Genomic DNA, 17,028 nt, shown 5'->3' with positions numbered 1-17,028 from the left:
ACGTTGAAGGGACAAAGGACACGCTCCCCCGAAATTCGTTCAAAGTCAGAGTGGGAGAGAGGAGTCTTCTTTTCTTTATCGTTTTGTCACTAGGGCATATCCTGAGTCTACTTCAAGAGATCCGGTTCATCTTTTCGCTGAAATCTAGCTGAAAAACTTCCGAAATTGCCAGACAGAACGGGGAAACCGAGCCCCCGACTCGACGTCTCTCTTTCCTCTCCCTTGTTGTTTTTCCTCCTCGTCTTCCTCCACTTTCGAGCCTGAGGACTTGGGCGAGCCGTTTTCTACGAATATTCGTCTCTCCAGACCAGCTGAGATAGTTTAGAGAAGTATCTGGCGAAGCCAACGAAACCGAAAACTCTCAAAGGGCGACTGAAGGCCATCCAGATCGTTTAACGAAGAGCGTACCTGCAGCAGAAGAAAGGGAAGCGAGGAGTCAGAAGATGTGCGAAAAGAGAAACGACATGGAGGTTTACTCACATCTTCACTGGGAAGAGCTCTTCGGGGAATCCAAGCTGAAAAGAGGGAAGAGAGAGAACGAGGACGCGTTCGAGAAAGGTCAGCTCTCGTCGTCCCGTCAAACAGATGAAGCGAAGGGAAACGAAGACTCACCTGGACCTCCTCACGAATGAGCTTCAATCCAGCCTCGTTGAAGGCGTACTTCCATGCCAGGTCGGACCTACGAAAAAGAGGAAGGAAGCGAAGGTAAGCTCGAGCTCAACCTCCACTCGACCTCCTCTCGTTTTCGACTCGACTCACCTCGTCAGACTGGAATCATCATCATCGAACACGGTGCTTCCCTGCACCCCATCCTTGGGCTGATCAGGACAGAGGTTCTCCTTCACGACGATGAGCGAGTCGGGTTCCGAAGCGTCGAGAGCGAGCTTTGCCTTATTGAAGAAGGCGATGAGGTCGACCGTCGAAAGATGACCGAGACACCACTGGCACCAGATGCTGTGAAGGATCAAACCGAACCAACAGCATAAGTCAGCTCTATCAACAGATCTTCGAGCGAGATCGAAGCGAGACTCACACATCGTAATCCAACTTCAGCCCATCCTCTCCAACGACTCCCTTCCAAACTCCCCTCCTCCCCGTCTCCTTCGCCGTCTCTCCAGGCTCCTTGGGATCAAACCCACTCAGTCCACCCTCCCAGAACCTAACTGCTTTCCCTACCACTCCCTCCTCGAGTTCTCCTCCGTCCTCCTCCTTCAACCCTTTCCACCCAGGCGACGCTTTCACGGCCTCCTGCAAGAAATGAGGGGCAGGTTCGAGGATCTCCACCGTGTCTAGCAGATGAATCAACACCGATCCCGTCACCCTTCCAATCCCAGCTCCGACGTCGAGAGCGCGTGTTCGATGAGTTGGAGGGGTTGTGGCTGCTGCGAGCGGGCGGATGGAGGAAGGGACGGTCGAGAGACGAGGGAGGAGGGAGAGGAGGAACATTCGAGAGGTGAGGGCATCCACTCGAGGAAGAGTGCCGTCTCCGAAACCACCGAGGACTCCGTTGTTGGAGGCTGGGATGGAAGCCCAGTATTCGAGGCCTGCAGAAGTTCAGGCGGAGCAAAAGGGAAAGGAGGAGGGAGGGGGGAGGAGAGGAGAAAGAAGAAGTTTGGTGAGCTCGCTTTCTTTTCCTTCCTCCCTTTCTTTCTTTCGAGAGGAGATTAGGGAACAGAGAGACTCACCGGCCTTGAAGTCAGGCTTCTCTTCGATTCTAGGCTTCTTGGGGAATCGAACGGGCATCCTGAGAAGGCGAAGAGATCTCTGAATGGTTCGGGAAGGGAAGGAGGAGAGCGAGAGTGAGAGTTTAAGGAGAAACGAAGGAGACCGAAGTTGAGACGGGCGAGGGCGTCGAGGGAGAGATACGTAGAGCAGACTTCACGGTGCGAAGCTGGAGGATAGATGTTCGTTATAAGTGTCGTAAAGAGATAAAGAAGGGAACGGAAAATCAAAGCAGCTCCCACTCCTCAACATCTCCTGCCCGTCGGATCCTTCTCGCGCGCTTCTCGTCCTCGAGTTTCGAGAGATGGAGGTCGACTATACAACAGAGAACGATGAGTCAGTCCTTCGTCATCTGAAGATGAATAAAGTGATCCAGCCGACTCACCTCCTCTCGAGGCAGCGTTCCTCAAAATAAAACCGACGTGTTGATAAATTTCGAGGACGATCTCCTCGTTCGTCCACCCTTTGCTCCTCTTCCCCTCTCGATCAACCCAGCCTCCGGGAAGTGACTTCTTGGGAGGATGCTTCTTGAGTAATGCGACGATCTGATCCTCCCGCGTTTGCCGATGGGAGAGATACGTCTCGAGGGAGGAGCGACCATCGACGATGACGGGACCGTGAGCAGGGTACAAGCAGGAAGGGCTGAGGTCCACGAGGGAGCGGAGGGAGTGGAGGTAGGTTGAGAGATCGGAGAAGACGGCGGTGCTTTGACCTCTGAGGAAGGGGAAAGAGGGCAGGAGTCAGTTCGAGACGATCAGTGCGACGCGACGAGAGCACGCAAAGAGAGGAGAGCGAACAGGATGGTGTCTGCTGTAAAGATGGAGTGATCGTCCTCCATCTCGAGGCATATTGAATCGGTAGTGTGACCAGGTGTGTAGATGACCTTCAGTGAGTAGTCTGGACCTGAGAGAACCTGGAGAGGAAAGAGGGAACGTCGTCGAAGTCAGCTTCGCCTTCTCGACTCGAAGGGAACGAAGTAGACCTTTGGAACTCACCTGGTCCGCCTTCAGCCAGTGTAGACGTTCTTCCCCGTTCGGCTCGTACGTTCCAGCAGGGAAAGAAGCAGCGATCTTGTCGTCCTCGACCTCGTTGGGCCACTTCCAAACTCGAGGTTTCTTGGACCTTCCTCCCCCCTTCTTCGCCAACAGACCCAGCACTCCAGCGAGACCTCCCCAGTGATCGTGATGGTGATGAGTGATGATGATGTCCGAGATCTCGTCGTTCTCTCCGAGGCAAGAAGCGAGGATGGGAAGATATTCGACCTTTCCCTCCCCAATGTCGACCAGCAAGAACGGAGAGTGAGAGCCGACGAGGTAGGTGTTTGTGCCTGTGGTTTCGAGGAGATAGTCATGAGAGTCTGTAAATACTTCGCTGAGAGAGAGAAGACTGACCCTGTAGGGTGAAGTGACCAGGATTCTGTCCGAGGATGCGAGTGATGCGAGGAGAGATCTGGAACGCATCATCGAAGGAGAAGAGTCAGTTCCTTCAGGAGGAGACCAAGAGCGTTGCAAGGATGTATACCTTGGTTATGTGATCGAGAGGTTCTAGTTGAGTAGAAGTCATGATGGGTGGCGAGAGGGAAAGAGGGAAGGGAGGGAAGCCGAAGCGAAATGGGTGAAGCTCGGAATGGCCACGCTTCGTTTGGTTTCCCTCCGACCACTCCTACCTCCCTTCAAAACAAAGGATTCAGCCTTCTTAATCGATGGCTCTTCCTCTCACTCGTACGTCTGAACCGTCTCTTTCCCTTCGCAGGTCGACACTGACCAGCGTTCTCGCTCCTCTTCCAGTCCATGTCTTTTCCGGCTCGTGGTCCTTGCCGTCGGTAGATCCAGCTTCGATCAACGCTGCCTGCTACCTCCAGCTAGGTGAGCTCATACATATTCTACTTCTTCTTCTTCGGTTCAAGCTGACATCTTTCACGTCCTCTTTCTTACAGCTTTCCCTGGTCGGTGGAGTCTCTGCGAAAGCAACGATCCCGATTCTTCTCCGAACGGTTCGACCTCCTTCCTTCTCCCCTTCGTATACGACTATCGCTGAGCTTTTCTCGACTTTTCTTCTCTCCAGGTCAACTACCGTACCTCCAGCATGGTCCTCATCTTATCTCCTCCCTTCCCTCCATCCTCATCTACCTCGCAAAGCTCGCCCCCGAGTCCGTCTCCCTCCTCCCTCCGTCAGAGCTCAACAGCGGATCGACTTCGCCCACAGCTTCAAAGTCAAGAGGATCAGATCTGGATGAGAAGCTCAGCGAGGGAAAGAGGGCTGAAGGAGTAGCTTGGAAGGCCGTCATCGAAGGAGAGCTCGCGGATCTAGTGGTGAGCAGCTCTCGTCTTTTTCAATCGAAGGAGAAGGAAACGAAGAAGCTCACCTTGACTTTCCCTTCCTCCTCAGTCCTACTGCCTCTTCTCCCCTACCGACAACTACGCCCTCTTCCACGACCACCTCGCTCAAAACCTCTCCTTCCCTCAATCCCACTATCTCCCCAACCGACTCCGAGCAGTCCATCAGCAGCGTCTACTCGCCGTCGGACTCTGGGACATCGCGGACGCACCTGCCTCCTCCTCCTCCTCTCGTAGAGAGCGAGACGAACGTCTAGGCATCACGGGGACTGTCGAAAAGCTTCAAACCCCTCTCCAATCAGCGTCCAAATCCCTCCCTTCAAAATTCGGAGAGCAGGAGCTCATCGCTCGAGCTCAGTCCACCCTCTCCCTCCTTTCAACCGTCCTCGCGTCGAGCTCGACGGACTTCTTCTTCGACTCTCGGGCACCTACCACGACAGACCTTTACCTCTTCTCCAATCTCTCCCTCATCCTCCTCCCTCCTTTCCCGTCGGCTACCCTACCGGATCACATCAGGACGACGTATCCCAATCTCCAAGCTCACACGCTGAGGGTGTTGTCGCTTTGCTTCCCTCCCGATTCGCCCAACACCTGGCCTCATCGGACAGAGGAAGGAAAGTCGTCGTCGCCGTTGGTTCTGGTGAGGAGGGCTCTGAGTGCGTTGCCGTCGGTGGTATCGGGGTTGTGGTCGGGGAGTGGGGTAGCGTTGGAGAAGAAGGAGGTGTTGAGGAAGGAGAAAACGAAGAAGGAGAAGGAGTTTGCGAGGACGAGACTGTACTGGTTTGCTGGGCTTGCGACGACTTTCGTGGTGTATCTTTGTGAGTAGCTGTTCTTATCTTCGCTTCTACGACGGACGAGGAGGAGAAGGAAAACGGGGACGAAAAGTCGCGTCGAAGTTGGGTTGAATCTGACTAACTTTTCTCTCTTCCTTTCCGCCGTTTGCAGTCGCTTCTGGTTTGATCCAAATCGACATAGAAGGAGATGACGACGAGGAGGAGGAGGAGGAGGAAGGTCAACTGGAGGAGGCGGTAGAAGGAGAACTTGCCCATGGGCAGGAATGAAATGGATCTCTCGTTGAGAAACGGATGTCGTGGAGGAAAGTTCATCGGATCGTCAAGTTTATTATGCGTCGAGGTGACCTTGATCCGCTCTTTGAGAAGAGCCAGCGTCAAAACAAGGCAAGGTGCGTCGCGTCGTTCTAAGTCCACAAGGCGAGCCGTTCCTGCTCTTTCCTCCGTCTTGCAGTACGTTCTCGATCCCTGCTCTGTTCCTACGGATTCCGTTTCTTCAGCATTCGAGATGTGCGTCCGAGTTCGATTGAAAAGCTCGCAGTTGGACAGGCACGAGAAGGAAACAGAAGAGCTCGCTCAAAACTTTGCTCGACGCGTCGCGACCTTTCCGATGCGAAAAATCTTCCTCCTCACTTTTCTTTACCTCTCCTTCACCTGCTCATCCCCATCCCCGTGCTCTCCTCTCCCTCTCCACCCACAACAACAACAACTTCGCTCAACCCAACCACGTGAGAGCGGTGCTCGCAGATTCCCTCTTCAACTCGAATCCTCCCTCTCTCTCCTTTCTCTTCATTGACCACGTTAGTCCTCCCTCCCCCCCTTCCTGCTCCTTCTCTCACTCTCCCTTACTGACCATATTCTCTTCCTCTTACCTTCCTCACCTCACAGACTCTGCAGGATTCATTTCTATAGAGAAACAATCGATTTCGCTAGTTTACTCTAGCCACATCATTTCAACGGCGAGGCTGAAATCCTACCCACAGCCCTTCACGGAGGACAAGCGGTCTCTTCTCTCTTTACTGGGAGAGGGACCGTCGATGAAGTGGATCGACTCTTGATGCTCCTCGCTTGCGAGGTAGTGGATAGACGGCATCGGGCTCGTGGGACTTTTCTGAGCCGTTTCTCTTCACCCTCCCCTCCCCCCTCTGAACTCGACTCTTCCTTGCTCTCTTGAGCGAGGGAGGTTGATGGCTGAGGTCTCCCCCTCTTCCAACCTGCCTACTTCTCGGCTGCACCACCCCTCCTTGTTCTTCATCCTCCCTGTTGAGCTGTGCATCGAAGGACGTCGACGAGCGAAGGTCGCAGGTTTTGTTTGGCCGGATCGACCGTGCTTCCTCCCTTCAAGGCTGGAAGGATTGCTGTAGACGCTGGCCTTCTATATACACTGAGCAGTCCATGCCCGCTCTGAGCTCGCTCGAAGGAGGAAACGAAGAAAATAAAAAGTCGGGAAGAGGAAGAGGAGAGGAGGACAGCTCGAGCTCACCAAACCTCCATCCTCTCCTCGCCATGTGGCCCTCCCTTCTTCTCCCTCTTCTCTCCCTTGTGCCTCTCGTCAACGCTCACGGTTTCATCGCATCTCACAAAACTCGGATGGTGAGCTTGTGATCTCCAGTCTCTAGCAGTACTGAAGGGAAGGGAAGGGGGAGGGGTTGAGACGAAGCTCAACAGGAATCCCTTCCCTCTCCCTTCTTTCGCTCACTCACCGCTGAGTCCTTTCCCATCTTTCTTCTTGATGCCCTTAGCCCGGAGAAGCTTCCAAAGCCATCTGTGGGGAGGAGTTCAACGCTCACTGGAATGGCTCGAAGAACGGAAACGGTGAGCTCGAGTCTTCCTCCTTCGCCGCTGAGCCTCGAGCTCTTCCCCTCCCTCTCTCTTCTGACTCCCCTTCCCGTCCGCTGACCTCAGACATCTACGGACCCATCTTCCCTCGCGATCTACCCTCTGAATGCAAATGGTTCGTTCATCGCCTTTCCTGGCTCCCGTGAAGAAGACGGAGCTCACCGACTGACCCGTTCCTCTCCCTCTTGTAGGTTTCTCTGCCGAGGGATGCAGTTCGAAGACAACCAGGAGAACGTCTACACTATTCCTGCCAACTCACCGGTTCACATCGAGATTTTTGTGCTCGCTGGGCACGCTGGAACGGCGAACTTGAGCGTCGTCGATGTGGAAAGAAACGAGGTGAGTCGAAGACGTCTTTCCTCCATCTTCTCTCCCTAACTTTGCCTTCGGAGTGTCTGAAGCTGATTCTCGTCTTGCCTTCATCCTGCTTCAGGTCATCTCCGGTGCTCAGCTTCGATACTGGGGGAAGGGAGCGTACGCGCACGACACTCTCGCACCTCCTTTCCCTCCGTCGAACGAGGTGAGTCTCTCCTTGATCCCTTCAGACCCGAGGAAAATTTGTAGCTGACTGTCGTTTCCCTCCTCTCGCCGAAGATCGACTTCGTGGAAGACATGCCTGACCTCCTGGGACGGTGAGCAAATCGATTCCTTTGCTCCCTCCTTCTCCCCTACCTTTTCCGTCTCGAGCTGAATCCTCCTCTCTTATTTTCGCCTAAAGATGTCAACGGCCTGGAGAGTGCGTGCTTCAGTGGTGGTGGTGGGGAAAGGGTACGTCTCCTTCGTCTCTGTCTGCTGCTTTCGACGAAACGCTCACGCGTCGTTTCTTCTTTTTCGGGTCTGTAGAAGCAGCTAGAGATCAGTACTTCGAGAGCTGTGAGTTCCGGATCTCTGTATACATATTGTACAAATATTGTTGTGCTTACTGGCTTCGCTTTTCCTTCTAGGCATCGACTTCGTTCAACCTCCGTCCCTCGTCGCGTCGTCGAACGACGAGGCTCAAGTCTTGATGGACGCGAGCTCGTTCTCGCATCATCACCCCTGACGAAGTAGTCTAATCGGTGCCATCTACATTGTCGTACCTTTGTTGCTGTCGATCTTGACGGATCCTCCCACTCTGCAAGCTTGAGATCTGAGAGAAGAGTTTTTCCTTTGACGCTCGACGAGACTCAGAGATAACGTTTCTTTCTTCTATTTCTGCTCGCATTGGAAACCTGCCTCTTCTTCGTCTCCCCTCTTTCAGTCACAAAGGTCGTCTGCCCCCAGAGATGAAGCGAGGAAAGCCTTGAGGTCCGGAACCAACTCGTAATCTTGCGTTCGATCTCTCTTTCTTCACTTCTTCCCCCTCAACCTCCATCATCACTCTAGTCCCTTTCTCGGAAGTCACCTGCATCTTTACCGATCCTTCGACACCAACACCTTCGCATCATCTATCAATGCCTTCCCTAACGAAGAAACTCGCCGACGTCCAGCTCACTCTTTCCGCAACTCGAGCTGACCTCAAGGAAGCCGTTTCCCAGCTCAGATCCTCGGAGTTCAGGGTGGCTTCTTTGGAGTCCGAAATTGCAGATCTTCAGACCTCGGTGAGTAGACAGAGCTTTCTTTCACGATGCCAAACCGCTTCTCACGACGAGTCGTCGGATTATTCGTTCCTGAGCTTGACTTCGCTTTTCCGTTTCTGTGCTCGTTTCACGCTTGTAGGAGAAAGGTGTGACCATCGAGAAGGCTCAAAAAGAGCTCAAGATCCGAGAGCTCGAGAAAGAGCTGGCCATCAAGGTGGACAAGGTGAAAATCTGCCCCAGCTCGCTTCCCTTCTGCTCAACAAATCGTGCTGATTGAGTTCGTTCTCTTTTCAGACTGAGATGCAGGAGCTCGTCAACTCCCTCGAGCTGGAGAGAGAGAAGTACACCGTCGCGATGGAGGAGCTTGTCAGCTCCAAGCTCATCAACGAAGACCTGCTTGCTCGAGTACGTCCATCGTCAGTCTCCGTTTCTTCTTCTCGAAACTAATCAACATCCTCTTCACGCGTTCAGGTCAAGTTCTTAGAAGCCGAGAAGTTGGCGTACCAAGACTCTACCGAAGGAAGCACGGTCTCGTTCTCTGGAAGCTCCCTCGCTCCTCACGTTGTCGAACGAACCCACGTCACGTCGGACCAGTCGGATTCTGCGAAAGCGAAGGCGAGTTCTCCGTTCTTGGACGATCCTGCGAGCGAGAAAAACTCATATTCTTTTTCTGTACCTCATCAGCTCGCTTCTTCCATCTCACGCCTCGAGGCAGACCTCAAAGGTTCGGATCAGCACGACGCGTCGTGGCTCGACGACATCCTCCTTCAAGTCAGCTTCCTTCCCCTCCTCCCCGAATTTCCCTGATATCCTCACAGGTTGTGAATCTGACTCTACCATCTCTTCCATTATTTTCTCTCCAGCTCAAGCAAAAGAAGGACGAGCTCGAGTTTTTCGGTTCCGCACTCGGCGACGTCGAATGCTGTTCGAAGGTTAGTAACTGACTCTCTTTGTACTTTCCTCAGCTGAGATACCAAACAACAACTCCTCGGCTTCACTCGACGAGGAGAAGCCATCCTCAAGCTCTGCGAGTGTTTCGACGCGATCTCGGTCGGAGAAGACACGGAGCTCGTCGACTTGATCCCTCTCGTTTCAGCCATCAAGAAGCAGGCAATTAAGATCAAGGAGTGAGCTCGTGAGTCAAATTGAGCACTTCGTTTCTTCAGAGAGGGACTCTGGAGGCTGACTCGCATCGTTCCGCTTTCTCTTCAGCTTGCTGGACCTTCTCCTCCCTCTCCCCCCCCCCGTTTTCTCTCTCCATTCCTTCACTTCACATCACCTCGAAGTAACTACCCCTACGTAGCGTTTGTTGCCTCTTGACGACTTCTTCATGCCTTAGTTTCACGAGCTCTTTCTCTCGAAAGAAGTCGCGTCGTCGCTGTGACGTTCTCGAGCTCCCGACTCTTTCTCTCCTCGTCTACATCTGGAGCCTCTACCGTACGGCTGAAAAAAAAAGTGTATCTTTCCCATCGAACGGAAGCTGAGCGAGAGAGAGAAAGGTCGGTAAGATCGTATCGAGATTCGAGTCAAGAAAAACAAGCAAGGGACGAGGAAAGAGAACGGAACGAACGAAGCAAACGAAACGAAAGCGAGGTGGAAGGGAAAGTAAACAACGGAGGTGGTGATGGCTGAGGAGTCAGGGAAGGATGGTAAATACGTTCGAAGGAGGAGGGTCGGGACATGCTGGCGACGAGAGAAGGGAGGAGAGTGGAACTCGGGACGAGAAGAGATGAGAGCAGGAGAAAGCTACTATGTGTGAGAGAGAGGATAGTCCATCGAAGAATCCAAGGTAACTAGTCGAAGAGAAGAGAAGAGAGATGAAAGCAAAGAGGGGTCGAACGAAACGCGCCCCCGTCCGTCGTCGAGTCGTTAACCTCTCCCATCCTCTCCAGCCACCTCGACCTCCATCCCGGGAGGAGATCTGCTCTCTGTCGTCACTCCACCAGCTCCAGCTCCTCCATCCTGAACACCTTGCATCCCACCCTCAGCTTGCTCGGCAGCTCCCTCCTCTTCCTCCTCCTCCTCGTCGTCGTCGTCCTCTCCTTCGTTTCCTTCCATCCATGATGCCTCGACGGTCTGCTTGACTCGACGAACGTACTCCTTCATCGAGTCTCGGTAGAGTTGAGCGGCTTCGGCGTTGGCGGGACTGGAAGAGGAAACAATGGGTGCGAAGAAGGAGGAAAGGGAGCGAGCGAGGTCAGCTTGCGAGCTTGAGCGTGAAGGCAAGGGAGGGTAGGAGAGCCTTCTGAGTCCTTCTCAGATCCACGAGAAGGTCTCAGACGCTCTCTCTCGAGGGAAGGGAACTTCCGTCCGAGCTCGAGAGAAGCCCAACAGGACGCGACGAGGTGATGAGAAAGAGAGGTGGGCACTGACCTGTTGGGATTAGGGTCGTTGAAGAGGGACTGCACACTCGTCAGGATGGCTGCGACGTCGTAGGTCGGGGACCACCTGTTCTGGAGGATATCGAGACAGAGCTCTCCGTTGGCGTAGACGTTTGGGTGGAACATCTTTGAGAGGAACTTGACGGTGGGAGGTTTGTTGGGGTAGGATTCTTCGAAGGTGAGGGTGAGTCGGAAGGTGCCGTCTTCGAAAGGGGTTTCAGCTGGGAGAAACGAACGCGAGAAGGTCAGCCAAGAGTGAGAGGAAGCACAGAAGAGTAGAGTCGTAGAAAAGGAATGTTTGGTCGAGCCGTAGAGCTGACGGAGAATGAGAGAGGAAGGAGGTGGAGTGATGAGGTTGCTGAGCTCGTTGGGCGCAGGGAAGGTTGGCTCAAAGCTCGCCTCCTTCGAGTCTAGGAAAGCTCTCGACTTCGTGGAAGCCTCTCGAGATGTCGAGGAAGATCTTCTCCCAGCGAGATCTCTCGAAAAGAGCCGATTCCTGCTACAAGCTCCACCACTTTGAACCTTCCCTCTGCCCAGCTTCTCCCTTCCCTTCCCTCCTCTCTCTCTCTCCCCAACAAGACTCTAGCAAGACTCACCTGGTCCGAAGATAACGGCGTTCCAGAGCATGAGATTATCTGCACATGGTGCTCCTGAGACACCGAAGGGAGGATCTGAAGATAGACGTTTGAAGTCTCGAATCAAGCGACGACGGCAAGCAGTGGACTGGAGGGACGGTGAAAGGAGAGAAGGTGGAAGTTGACAAAGCAAGAAAAGATCAGGTTCTATAGATAGAGGAGAAAGTGGCAATTAGAAGAGAGCTTACCATGTTGTAGTGAAGGTGGGGGTGTCAAAGAAAGGTTTTGATAGCTGAATGTGGGTGGAGGAGAACGAGAGGTCACCTTCCCTGAATCTGAAGAGGAGAGTTCATTTCGCCGTCCTTCGACTCCAAACCGCCATCAGCTCTCTAGCAAACTTTTCTTCAGACAATAAAATAAAGTGAGCAGCTTCTCAGGAGTAAAGACAATCTATCCACGGGCTCAAAAAGCTGACAGAACATGGCAGTTCGATCAGCAGAGCTCGCCCTCCTGCTTCCGGCCATCTCCCTTCGCCTTCGCCCCGCCTGGAACTCTACTTCGACCAACGATCCGACGGACGTAACCCAACTCGCTAGAGCAAGACTCCAATCTACACAAGAAATTGTACTGCTGGGATCTTTACTTTTGGCCAACAACCTCATCAGAAGACGAAGCTCTATCTCCTTGCACCGACCTCCTCCTCCCTTCAAAATCGAGCTCGACCATGCTTCCTCGCTCCCTCCTCCGCCACACCATCAGATCAGTTCACGTCTCATCCTTCATAGTCCCAAGATCGAGAATCACTTCTCCTCTACTGGTCCGATTCAACTCCTCGTCTTCGCCATCTCGTCCTCCTCCTTCCCTCGACGTCGACACCACCCTTTCTCCCTCCCCAGAACCTCCAAAACCAGGAGAGGAGCTCGCTCATATCATTCGACAGACCATCGATGTACGTTCACTGCACTCCTCTGTCACTACAAGCTCAACCTGACGCTCTCGTTCTTCTTTCTCAGGCCACCGGACCGATGCCTCTCTCTCGGTACATGACGCTCGCTCTCTCCCACGCTACTCTAGGCTACTACACTCGAGGAGACGTGTTTGGAAGGAAGGGAGACTTCATAACCTCGCCCGAGATCTCGCAGGTGTTTGGAGAGGTCAGTTATCTCGTCTTCCTATCTCGTTTTCTCGATCCGAGTCCTGACGCGTCTCGTTCGTCTTCGATTCTTCGTACAGCTCCTGGCCATCTACTTCCTGACTCGCTGGCAAGCGAACGGCTCTCCTTCTAAAGTCAAACTGCTCGAGCTGGGTCCAGGTCGAGGGACGCTCATGGCTGATGTTTTAAGGGTTCGTTCGTTTCACTGCGTCGTCGTTGGGCTTCTTCTTCGTCTCTTCCGCAAGTCTGAGAACTCTCGCTGACTCGGATTTGCTTCTAAAACCTTGATTCCCAGACCTTCAAATCCTTCCCTGCTCTCTCCAAATCCATCACGACCATCGATCTCGTCGAAACGAGTCCGGTGATGCAGGCCATGCAGAAGGTTGCGCTCGAGAAGGTCGGACTTCCTGAGGGAGTGGAAGTGAGGTGGTTTGATTGGATGGAGGAGGTACCTAAGGGTGAGTAAAAAATCATCTACCTCGAGATCTTTTCGTCCGAACAGGAGCGAGAGAAAACGAAGAACTCGAACTGACGCGTCTCGTCCTCCTCCTTTCTTCCCCTCGCCGCTTCCCTCAACCCAGATCCCTCAACCTTCACCCTCTTCCTAGCGCACGAGTTTTTTGACGCCCTTCCTATCCATCTCTTCGAACAAATCGAGCCCACTCCTCCTCCGGCTCCCACTTCAACCTCGTCAACCCAAACTCCAACCCAACCCTCCTCCTCTCCCTCCCCTTCCCCACCCAAACCCGAATTCCGCGAACTCCTCGTAACCTACACTCCCCCCTCCCCAACCCTCCACCTCACCCTCTCCCCAACCCCCACTCCCGCGTCCATTTTCCTCCCAACCACCAGCCCTCACTTCGACTCCATCCAGATCGGTGAACGAGTCGAGATCTGTCCCGCTGCTGCTGGGATCATGAAGGTTCTGGGAGAGTTGATCGCCGAGGGAGAGGGTGGGAGTGGACTGGTAGTGGATTACGGGAAGGCTGAGTGGACGGGGAATTCGTTCAGGGTGAGTTGTTCGAGAGACGCGTCGAGTCGAGGCTCGGTCTTCGTTCTTTCTCTTCCTTCCAAAAGCTGATCGATCTCTCGCTTTCCGCTGCTCGTTCGTCTTCCAGGCCTTCAAATCCCACTCTTCCCTCTCCCCTTTCACCTCCCCAGGGACGTCCGACCTCACAGCCAACGTCGATTTCACCTATCTCACTTCCCTTCTTCCTCGACCCACCTCCTCTTCTCTCTCCTCCTCATCCACCTTCCCACGCATCCTCGGCCCGATCCCTCAAGCCCAGTTCCTCCACTCCATGGGTCTCGGACCTCGGATCAACGGACTCATCGACGCGGCCGGAGAGAACGAGAAAGCGAAGGACGAGCTTTGGAGCGGAGCGAAGCGGTTGGTGGATGGAGGAGGGATGGGAGAGGAGTATGTTGTTTTGGGGGTGGAGAGGGGTCGTAGTGGTGCGAAGGAAGATGGAGAAGAGCAAGAGGTTTATCCGTTTTTGAAGTAGCAGTAACGGAAGGGATGAGAGTTCGAGACGCGTGGGTTGCTTTCGACCGAGAGACGAGCAGAAAGAGAAAAGCGAGTGGTATAGAAACTTGTGTAAAGAAAGTACAGCAGCAGCGAAATACGAGGTCGAGAGACAGCAGAAGTAAGGGAGATATCTAACGAACGAGAGACGCAAAACGAGAGAGAGAGAGAGAGAGAGATCAATCGAAATGAATCTAAAGCTTCCTGGTCATCTTGTCGACGAGTCCCCACGATCCTCGATCGACCTTCTCGATCTCGTTCATCTTACCCCTGCGAACACAACGAGCGAACACACGAAAGCGAGAGTCAGAGTCAGTTCGAGTCTCGAAACGGATCGAAACCAGAACGAAGGGGAGAGAGAGACGCGTCCGAAACTCACCTGATCCCCCAAATCCCCCAATTCGTCTTCACCAGCACCCTCGGATCGAAATCCGCCACCTCCCACCTCTCACTACTGAAGAAGTTTTCTCCCGGGTTCAACACCCAATCGAACTTGCCATCCACCCCGTCCAACCCTTCCAAACTCTTCACATCCCTCTCCACGTCCGCCGGACTGAACCCCGTCACAAACAACGGACACTTTGTCTCCAACACCAACGGCAACGTCTCCCCCCACTCGGCGTCCCTCTGCACCTGCAGCGCTCCAGGCGTCATACTGCTGGGGAATCCAAACCCAGGCGAGAACGCAAAGAAGACGTCCGAGTACGGATCGAAGGGACCGAACTGCTCGTGGATCTGCTCGTAGGGTGCTTGGATGTTGGACAGGGTGAGGTAGGAGGTGACGGGGATCGTCCAGGCTGGGACTCCGTAGTTGGCGGATTCGTCTCGACCGGGCACTCCCTGAGTGAGACCCGAGGAGGAGGAGGAGAGCGCGAGGACGGGGGTGGGAGGGCGGTAGAAGGTCGGACCGTAGGCTCCTTCGCGAGGGGAGAGGGTGGAAGGGTCGATGTAAGGGGAGATGGGAGCTTCTCCGCGGGAGGCGTCGAGCGTGGAGAAAGGGTAGTTTTGTCGATCGGGGGAGTCGAGAGGGAGTTGGTCGAGGTTTTTGGGTTTGCGGGTGGCGAGTTGGGAGGAGGACGGAGGAGTTGTCGAGGTGAGGGAGTTGGAGGTGGTAGAAGTAGGAGGAGGAGTGGTGGTAGAAGATGAGGATGCTGGTGTAGACGAAGGAGCAGTGGTGGTGGTTGTCGAAGAGGAGGAAGTGGTAGGCTCAACCTTCGACGCGTCCTCTCCCTCCTTCACCTCCTCCGGCTCGACCCACGTCCCGTTCGCTCTCGCCTGCTCCTCCGCCCTCGCCGCCTGCTTGAGCACCTGCTCGTCGTAGAGCGGATCCAACGTCGAGTCGAACTCTGGTACGAGCGTATCGGGCGTCCAGTTGGAAGGGAGAGCCGCTTGAGGACCGATGAAGTAGATCTTGAGGACCGCGTCGGGGTACATCCTCGAGAGCTGCTCCCAGTTGGCGGGAGGAAGAGCGGATTCCGATCGAGCTCCGAGGACAAAGACTCGGACGACGTTGTTGAGTCCAGGGATGGGGTGAGGGGTTTGAGGAGGTTGGAGGGTCGCTCGGAGGGCTGGAGGAGAAGGGAGGGAGGAGAAAGTCGAACGACGATCAGCTCGATTCGTCGCCTTCGAGCTCGGAGGAAAATTGAAAGAGGTAGCAGTGATTACTAACCAGACAACGATCGTTCTCCCTCCTTGGTAAGTCTTCCGTTGGACCTCATGTAGGGCGAGAGGTTGAAGAGGACGGAAGCGATGGTGATAGGGTAGGTGAGGACTTTGGTCATATGTCGAAAGACTCGCATGTTGTCCATCGAAGGGAACGTTCGAGTGTAGAAGAACGTGTCCCAGTCCGTAAAGTTGATGGCTGAGTCGTATTCTTGGTAGCCTGGGAGAGTCGAGACGAGGGAAGGGACGAAGGAAAGGAGAAAAGAAAAGAAAAAAAGAGGTCAGCTCGCTCTCTCCTTCTCCTTCCTTCCCTTCTTCTCTCCCAAAAGCCCAGATCGCGCCGAATCGAACGTATATAAACGACTACTAACCTGGCAGATTCTCAAACTCAGCCATGACCCTTCCACTCCTCAAATCATGCTCGTCCTCGTTGGCCTCCCTCAACCTCTCTACATACAAATGATGCTGATCATCCTGCTCCCAATGCTCCTCCGAACAATGCGTCGGCCAGCCAGCCTCGGGACTGTCGAACGCGACGAGGTTCCTCTCCCCGAAATGATCCAAACAGACTGGACAGGGAGCCATCAACTTGATCCTCTCTGCTCTCATCCTGAGATCCTCGAACGGAGAGGACGAGAGCGGGTGGAAGAGGTCGTCCTGGGAGAGTTGGATCGGAGGAGGAGCGGCAGGAGCGGAGGGTTCAGGAGCGATGGGATCCGTGGGAGGGAGGAATTTGCGGCCGAGGAGTTTGTGCCAGGCCGTGGTGAGGCCGAGCGTGGGAGGAGTGACGGAGAAGGAACGAGAGGAGGAGGAAGGACGAGGAGGGAGGGAGGAGAGAGCGTGAAGTTTGGTGCAAGAACGACGAGAGCTGCTGGAGTTGGCGAGGAGGGAACATGCTCGTCGAGAAGAGGAGCGGGAGAGCATCGAGAGCTGCATGAGGCTCCGAAAGGGGGAGGGAGGCGATGGGAGGAGGAGGGAGGGAGGGAGGGAGGGAAGGAGGGAAGGAAGGAAGGAGGGAAGGTCGACGTCGATGAGAAGGAATCGGAATCTCGAATCTCGAGCGACCCTTTCTTTCCCTTTCCTGCTGCGTCTTACTCGTCGGTTTCATCGAAAAAAACTCATCAAACAGAGAAGCGAAAACCCACCACCAAGAACTACTAGATAAGAAAACGTTGCTACGAACTCGTCGACCTCTTGCACAACTCCCTCCTGTTGACCACGACCTTCTCTCCTCCGTTCCCGACCTCGACCTGCCAATCGTCGTCGTTCGCGTACAGCGTCTTCATCTCCTTGCCCTTGTGCAGTCCCTTCACCGCGATGCAGAGCTGACCGACCGAATCCGGTTCGACAGGGACGAGGTAGTCGGTTCCGATGTTGTGGTTCTCGGATCCAATCTGCACGAGCACCGTTCGACCGTCCTTCGAGTTTCGATCCCGCGTGTCGAGCAGGATCCCCGTTCGATCGTTGTAGGATCCTCGTTGGTAG

The 17,028-nt window shown here is 54.3% G+C and overlaps 8 protein-coding genes across 8 annotated transcripts; 4 read left to right on the top strand and 4 right to left on the bottom strand.

Moving 5' to 3' along the window:
• Window positions 1-31: 31 nt before the first annotated feature.
• On the bottom strand, window positions 32-1,845 carry TAE1 (N-terminal protein methyltransferase). The gene is made up of 6 exons (XM_076636827.1): window positions 1,686-1,845; window positions 1,034-1,544; window positions 760-954; window positions 613-679; window positions 481-515; window positions 32-408 (listed from the first exon to the last, which is right to left on the bottom strand). Exons 1-6 carry the CDS (start codon window positions 1,741-1,743, stop codon window positions 393-395), a joined length of 882 nt encoding a protein of 293 aa, XP_076499373.1. The 5' UTR covers window positions 1,744-1,845; the 3' UTR covers window positions 32-392.
• A 103-nt stretch (window positions 1,846-1,948) lies between these two features.
• BDY24DRAFT_406224 (beta-lactamase-like protein) lies at window positions 1,949-3,285 on the bottom strand (the record flags this gene model as incomplete). Its single annotated transcript, XM_076642694.1, has 6 exons — window positions 1,949-2,037; window positions 2,108-2,436; window positions 2,520-2,625; window positions 2,744-3,049; window positions 3,114-3,171; window positions 3,244-3,285. The coding sequence occupies 6 exons, from the start codon at window positions 3,283-3,285 to the stop codon at window positions 1,949-1,951; spliced, it is 930 nt and encodes a 309-aa protein (XP_076499372.1).
• Window positions 3,286-3,372: 87 nt separating this feature from the next.
• Window positions 3,373-5,311, top strand: BDY24DRAFT_258274 (uncharacterized protein). The gene is made up of 6 exons (XM_076636826.1): window positions 3,373-3,443; window positions 3,510-3,587; window positions 3,659-3,715; window positions 3,787-4,031; window positions 4,111-4,876; window positions 5,004-5,311. Exons 1-6 carry the CDS (start codon window positions 3,425-3,427, stop codon window positions 5,117-5,119), a joined length of 1,281 nt encoding a protein of 426 aa, XP_076499371.1. The 5' UTR covers window positions 3,373-3,424; the 3' UTR covers window positions 5,120-5,311.
• Window positions 5,312-5,924: 613 nt separating this feature from the next.
• BDY24DRAFT_381345 (uncharacterized protein) lies at window positions 5,925-8,172 on the top strand. Its single transcript, XM_076639321.1, has 9 exons — window positions 5,925-6,442; window positions 6,592-6,664; window positions 6,755-6,803; window positions 6,880-7,027; window positions 7,122-7,208; window positions 7,283-7,320; window positions 7,407-7,456; window positions 7,532-7,561; window positions 7,633-8,172. Exons 1-9 carry the CDS (start codon window positions 6,245-6,247, stop codon window positions 7,728-7,730), a joined length of 771 nt encoding a protein of 256 aa, XP_076499370.1. The 5' UTR covers window positions 5,925-6,244; the 3' UTR covers window positions 7,731-8,172.
• On the top strand, window positions 8,122-9,378 carry BDY24DRAFT_413101 (uncharacterized protein; the record flags this gene model as incomplete). Its single annotated transcript, XM_076643141.1, has 7 exons — window positions 8,122-8,268; window positions 8,387-8,470; window positions 8,542-8,652; window positions 8,719-8,808; window positions 8,932-9,018; window positions 9,111-9,144; window positions 9,218-9,378. 7 exons carry the CDS (start codon window positions 8,122-8,124, stop codon window positions 9,376-9,378), a joined length of 714 nt encoding a protein of 237 aa, XP_076499369.1.
• A 307-nt stretch (window positions 9,379-9,685) lies between these two features.
• RAD6 (E2 ubiquitin-conjugating protein RAD6) lies at window positions 9,686-11,506 on the bottom strand. Its single transcript, XM_076639320.1, has 4 exons — window positions 11,452-11,506; window positions 11,225-11,351; window positions 10,621-10,849; window positions 9,686-10,393 (listed from the first exon to the last, which is right to left on the bottom strand). Exons 1-4 carry the CDS (start codon window positions 11,452-11,454, stop codon window positions 10,117-10,119), a joined length of 636 nt encoding a protein of 211 aa, XP_076499368.1. The 5' UTR covers window positions 11,455-11,506; the 3' UTR covers window positions 9,686-10,116.
• Window positions 11,507-11,580: 74 nt separating this feature from the next.
• On the top strand, window positions 11,581-14,120 carry BDY24DRAFT_359485 (class I SAM-dependent methyltransferase). Its single transcript, XM_076637846.1, has 7 exons — window positions 11,581-11,624; window positions 11,691-12,152; window positions 12,217-12,357; window positions 12,437-12,547; window positions 12,652-12,814; window positions 12,938-13,368; window positions 13,475-14,120. The coding sequence occupies exons 2-7, from the start codon at window positions 11,928-11,930 to the stop codon at window positions 13,859-13,861; spliced, it is 1,458 nt and encodes a 485-aa protein (XP_076499367.1). The 5' UTR covers window positions 11,581-11,624; window positions 11,691-11,927; the 3' UTR covers window positions 13,862-14,120.
• BDY24DRAFT_381328 (uncharacterized protein) lies at window positions 13,985-16,570 on the bottom strand. The gene is made up of 4 exons (XM_076639319.1): window positions 15,915-16,570; window positions 15,551-15,763; window positions 14,261-15,449; window positions 13,985-14,151 (listed from the first exon to the last, which is right to left on the bottom strand). Exons 1-4 carry the CDS (start codon window positions 16,477-16,479, stop codon window positions 14,076-14,078), a joined length of 2,043 nt encoding a protein of 680 aa, XP_076499366.1. The 5' UTR covers window positions 16,480-16,570; the 3' UTR covers window positions 13,985-14,075.
• Window positions 16,571-17,028: the final 458 nt, after the last annotated feature.

Source organism: Mrakia frigida (genome assembly GCF_051309035.1).
Source record: "Mrakia frigida strain ATCC 22029 unplaced genomic scaffold BDY24scaffold_6, whole genome shotgun sequence".
Taxonomy (NCBI): Eukaryota; Fungi; Basidiomycota; class Tremellomycetes; order Cystofilobasidiales; family Mrakiaceae; genus Mrakia; species Mrakia frigida.
Note: the sequence above shows the minus strand (reverse complement) of the source record. Positions and strands in the feature narration are given on the sequence as shown.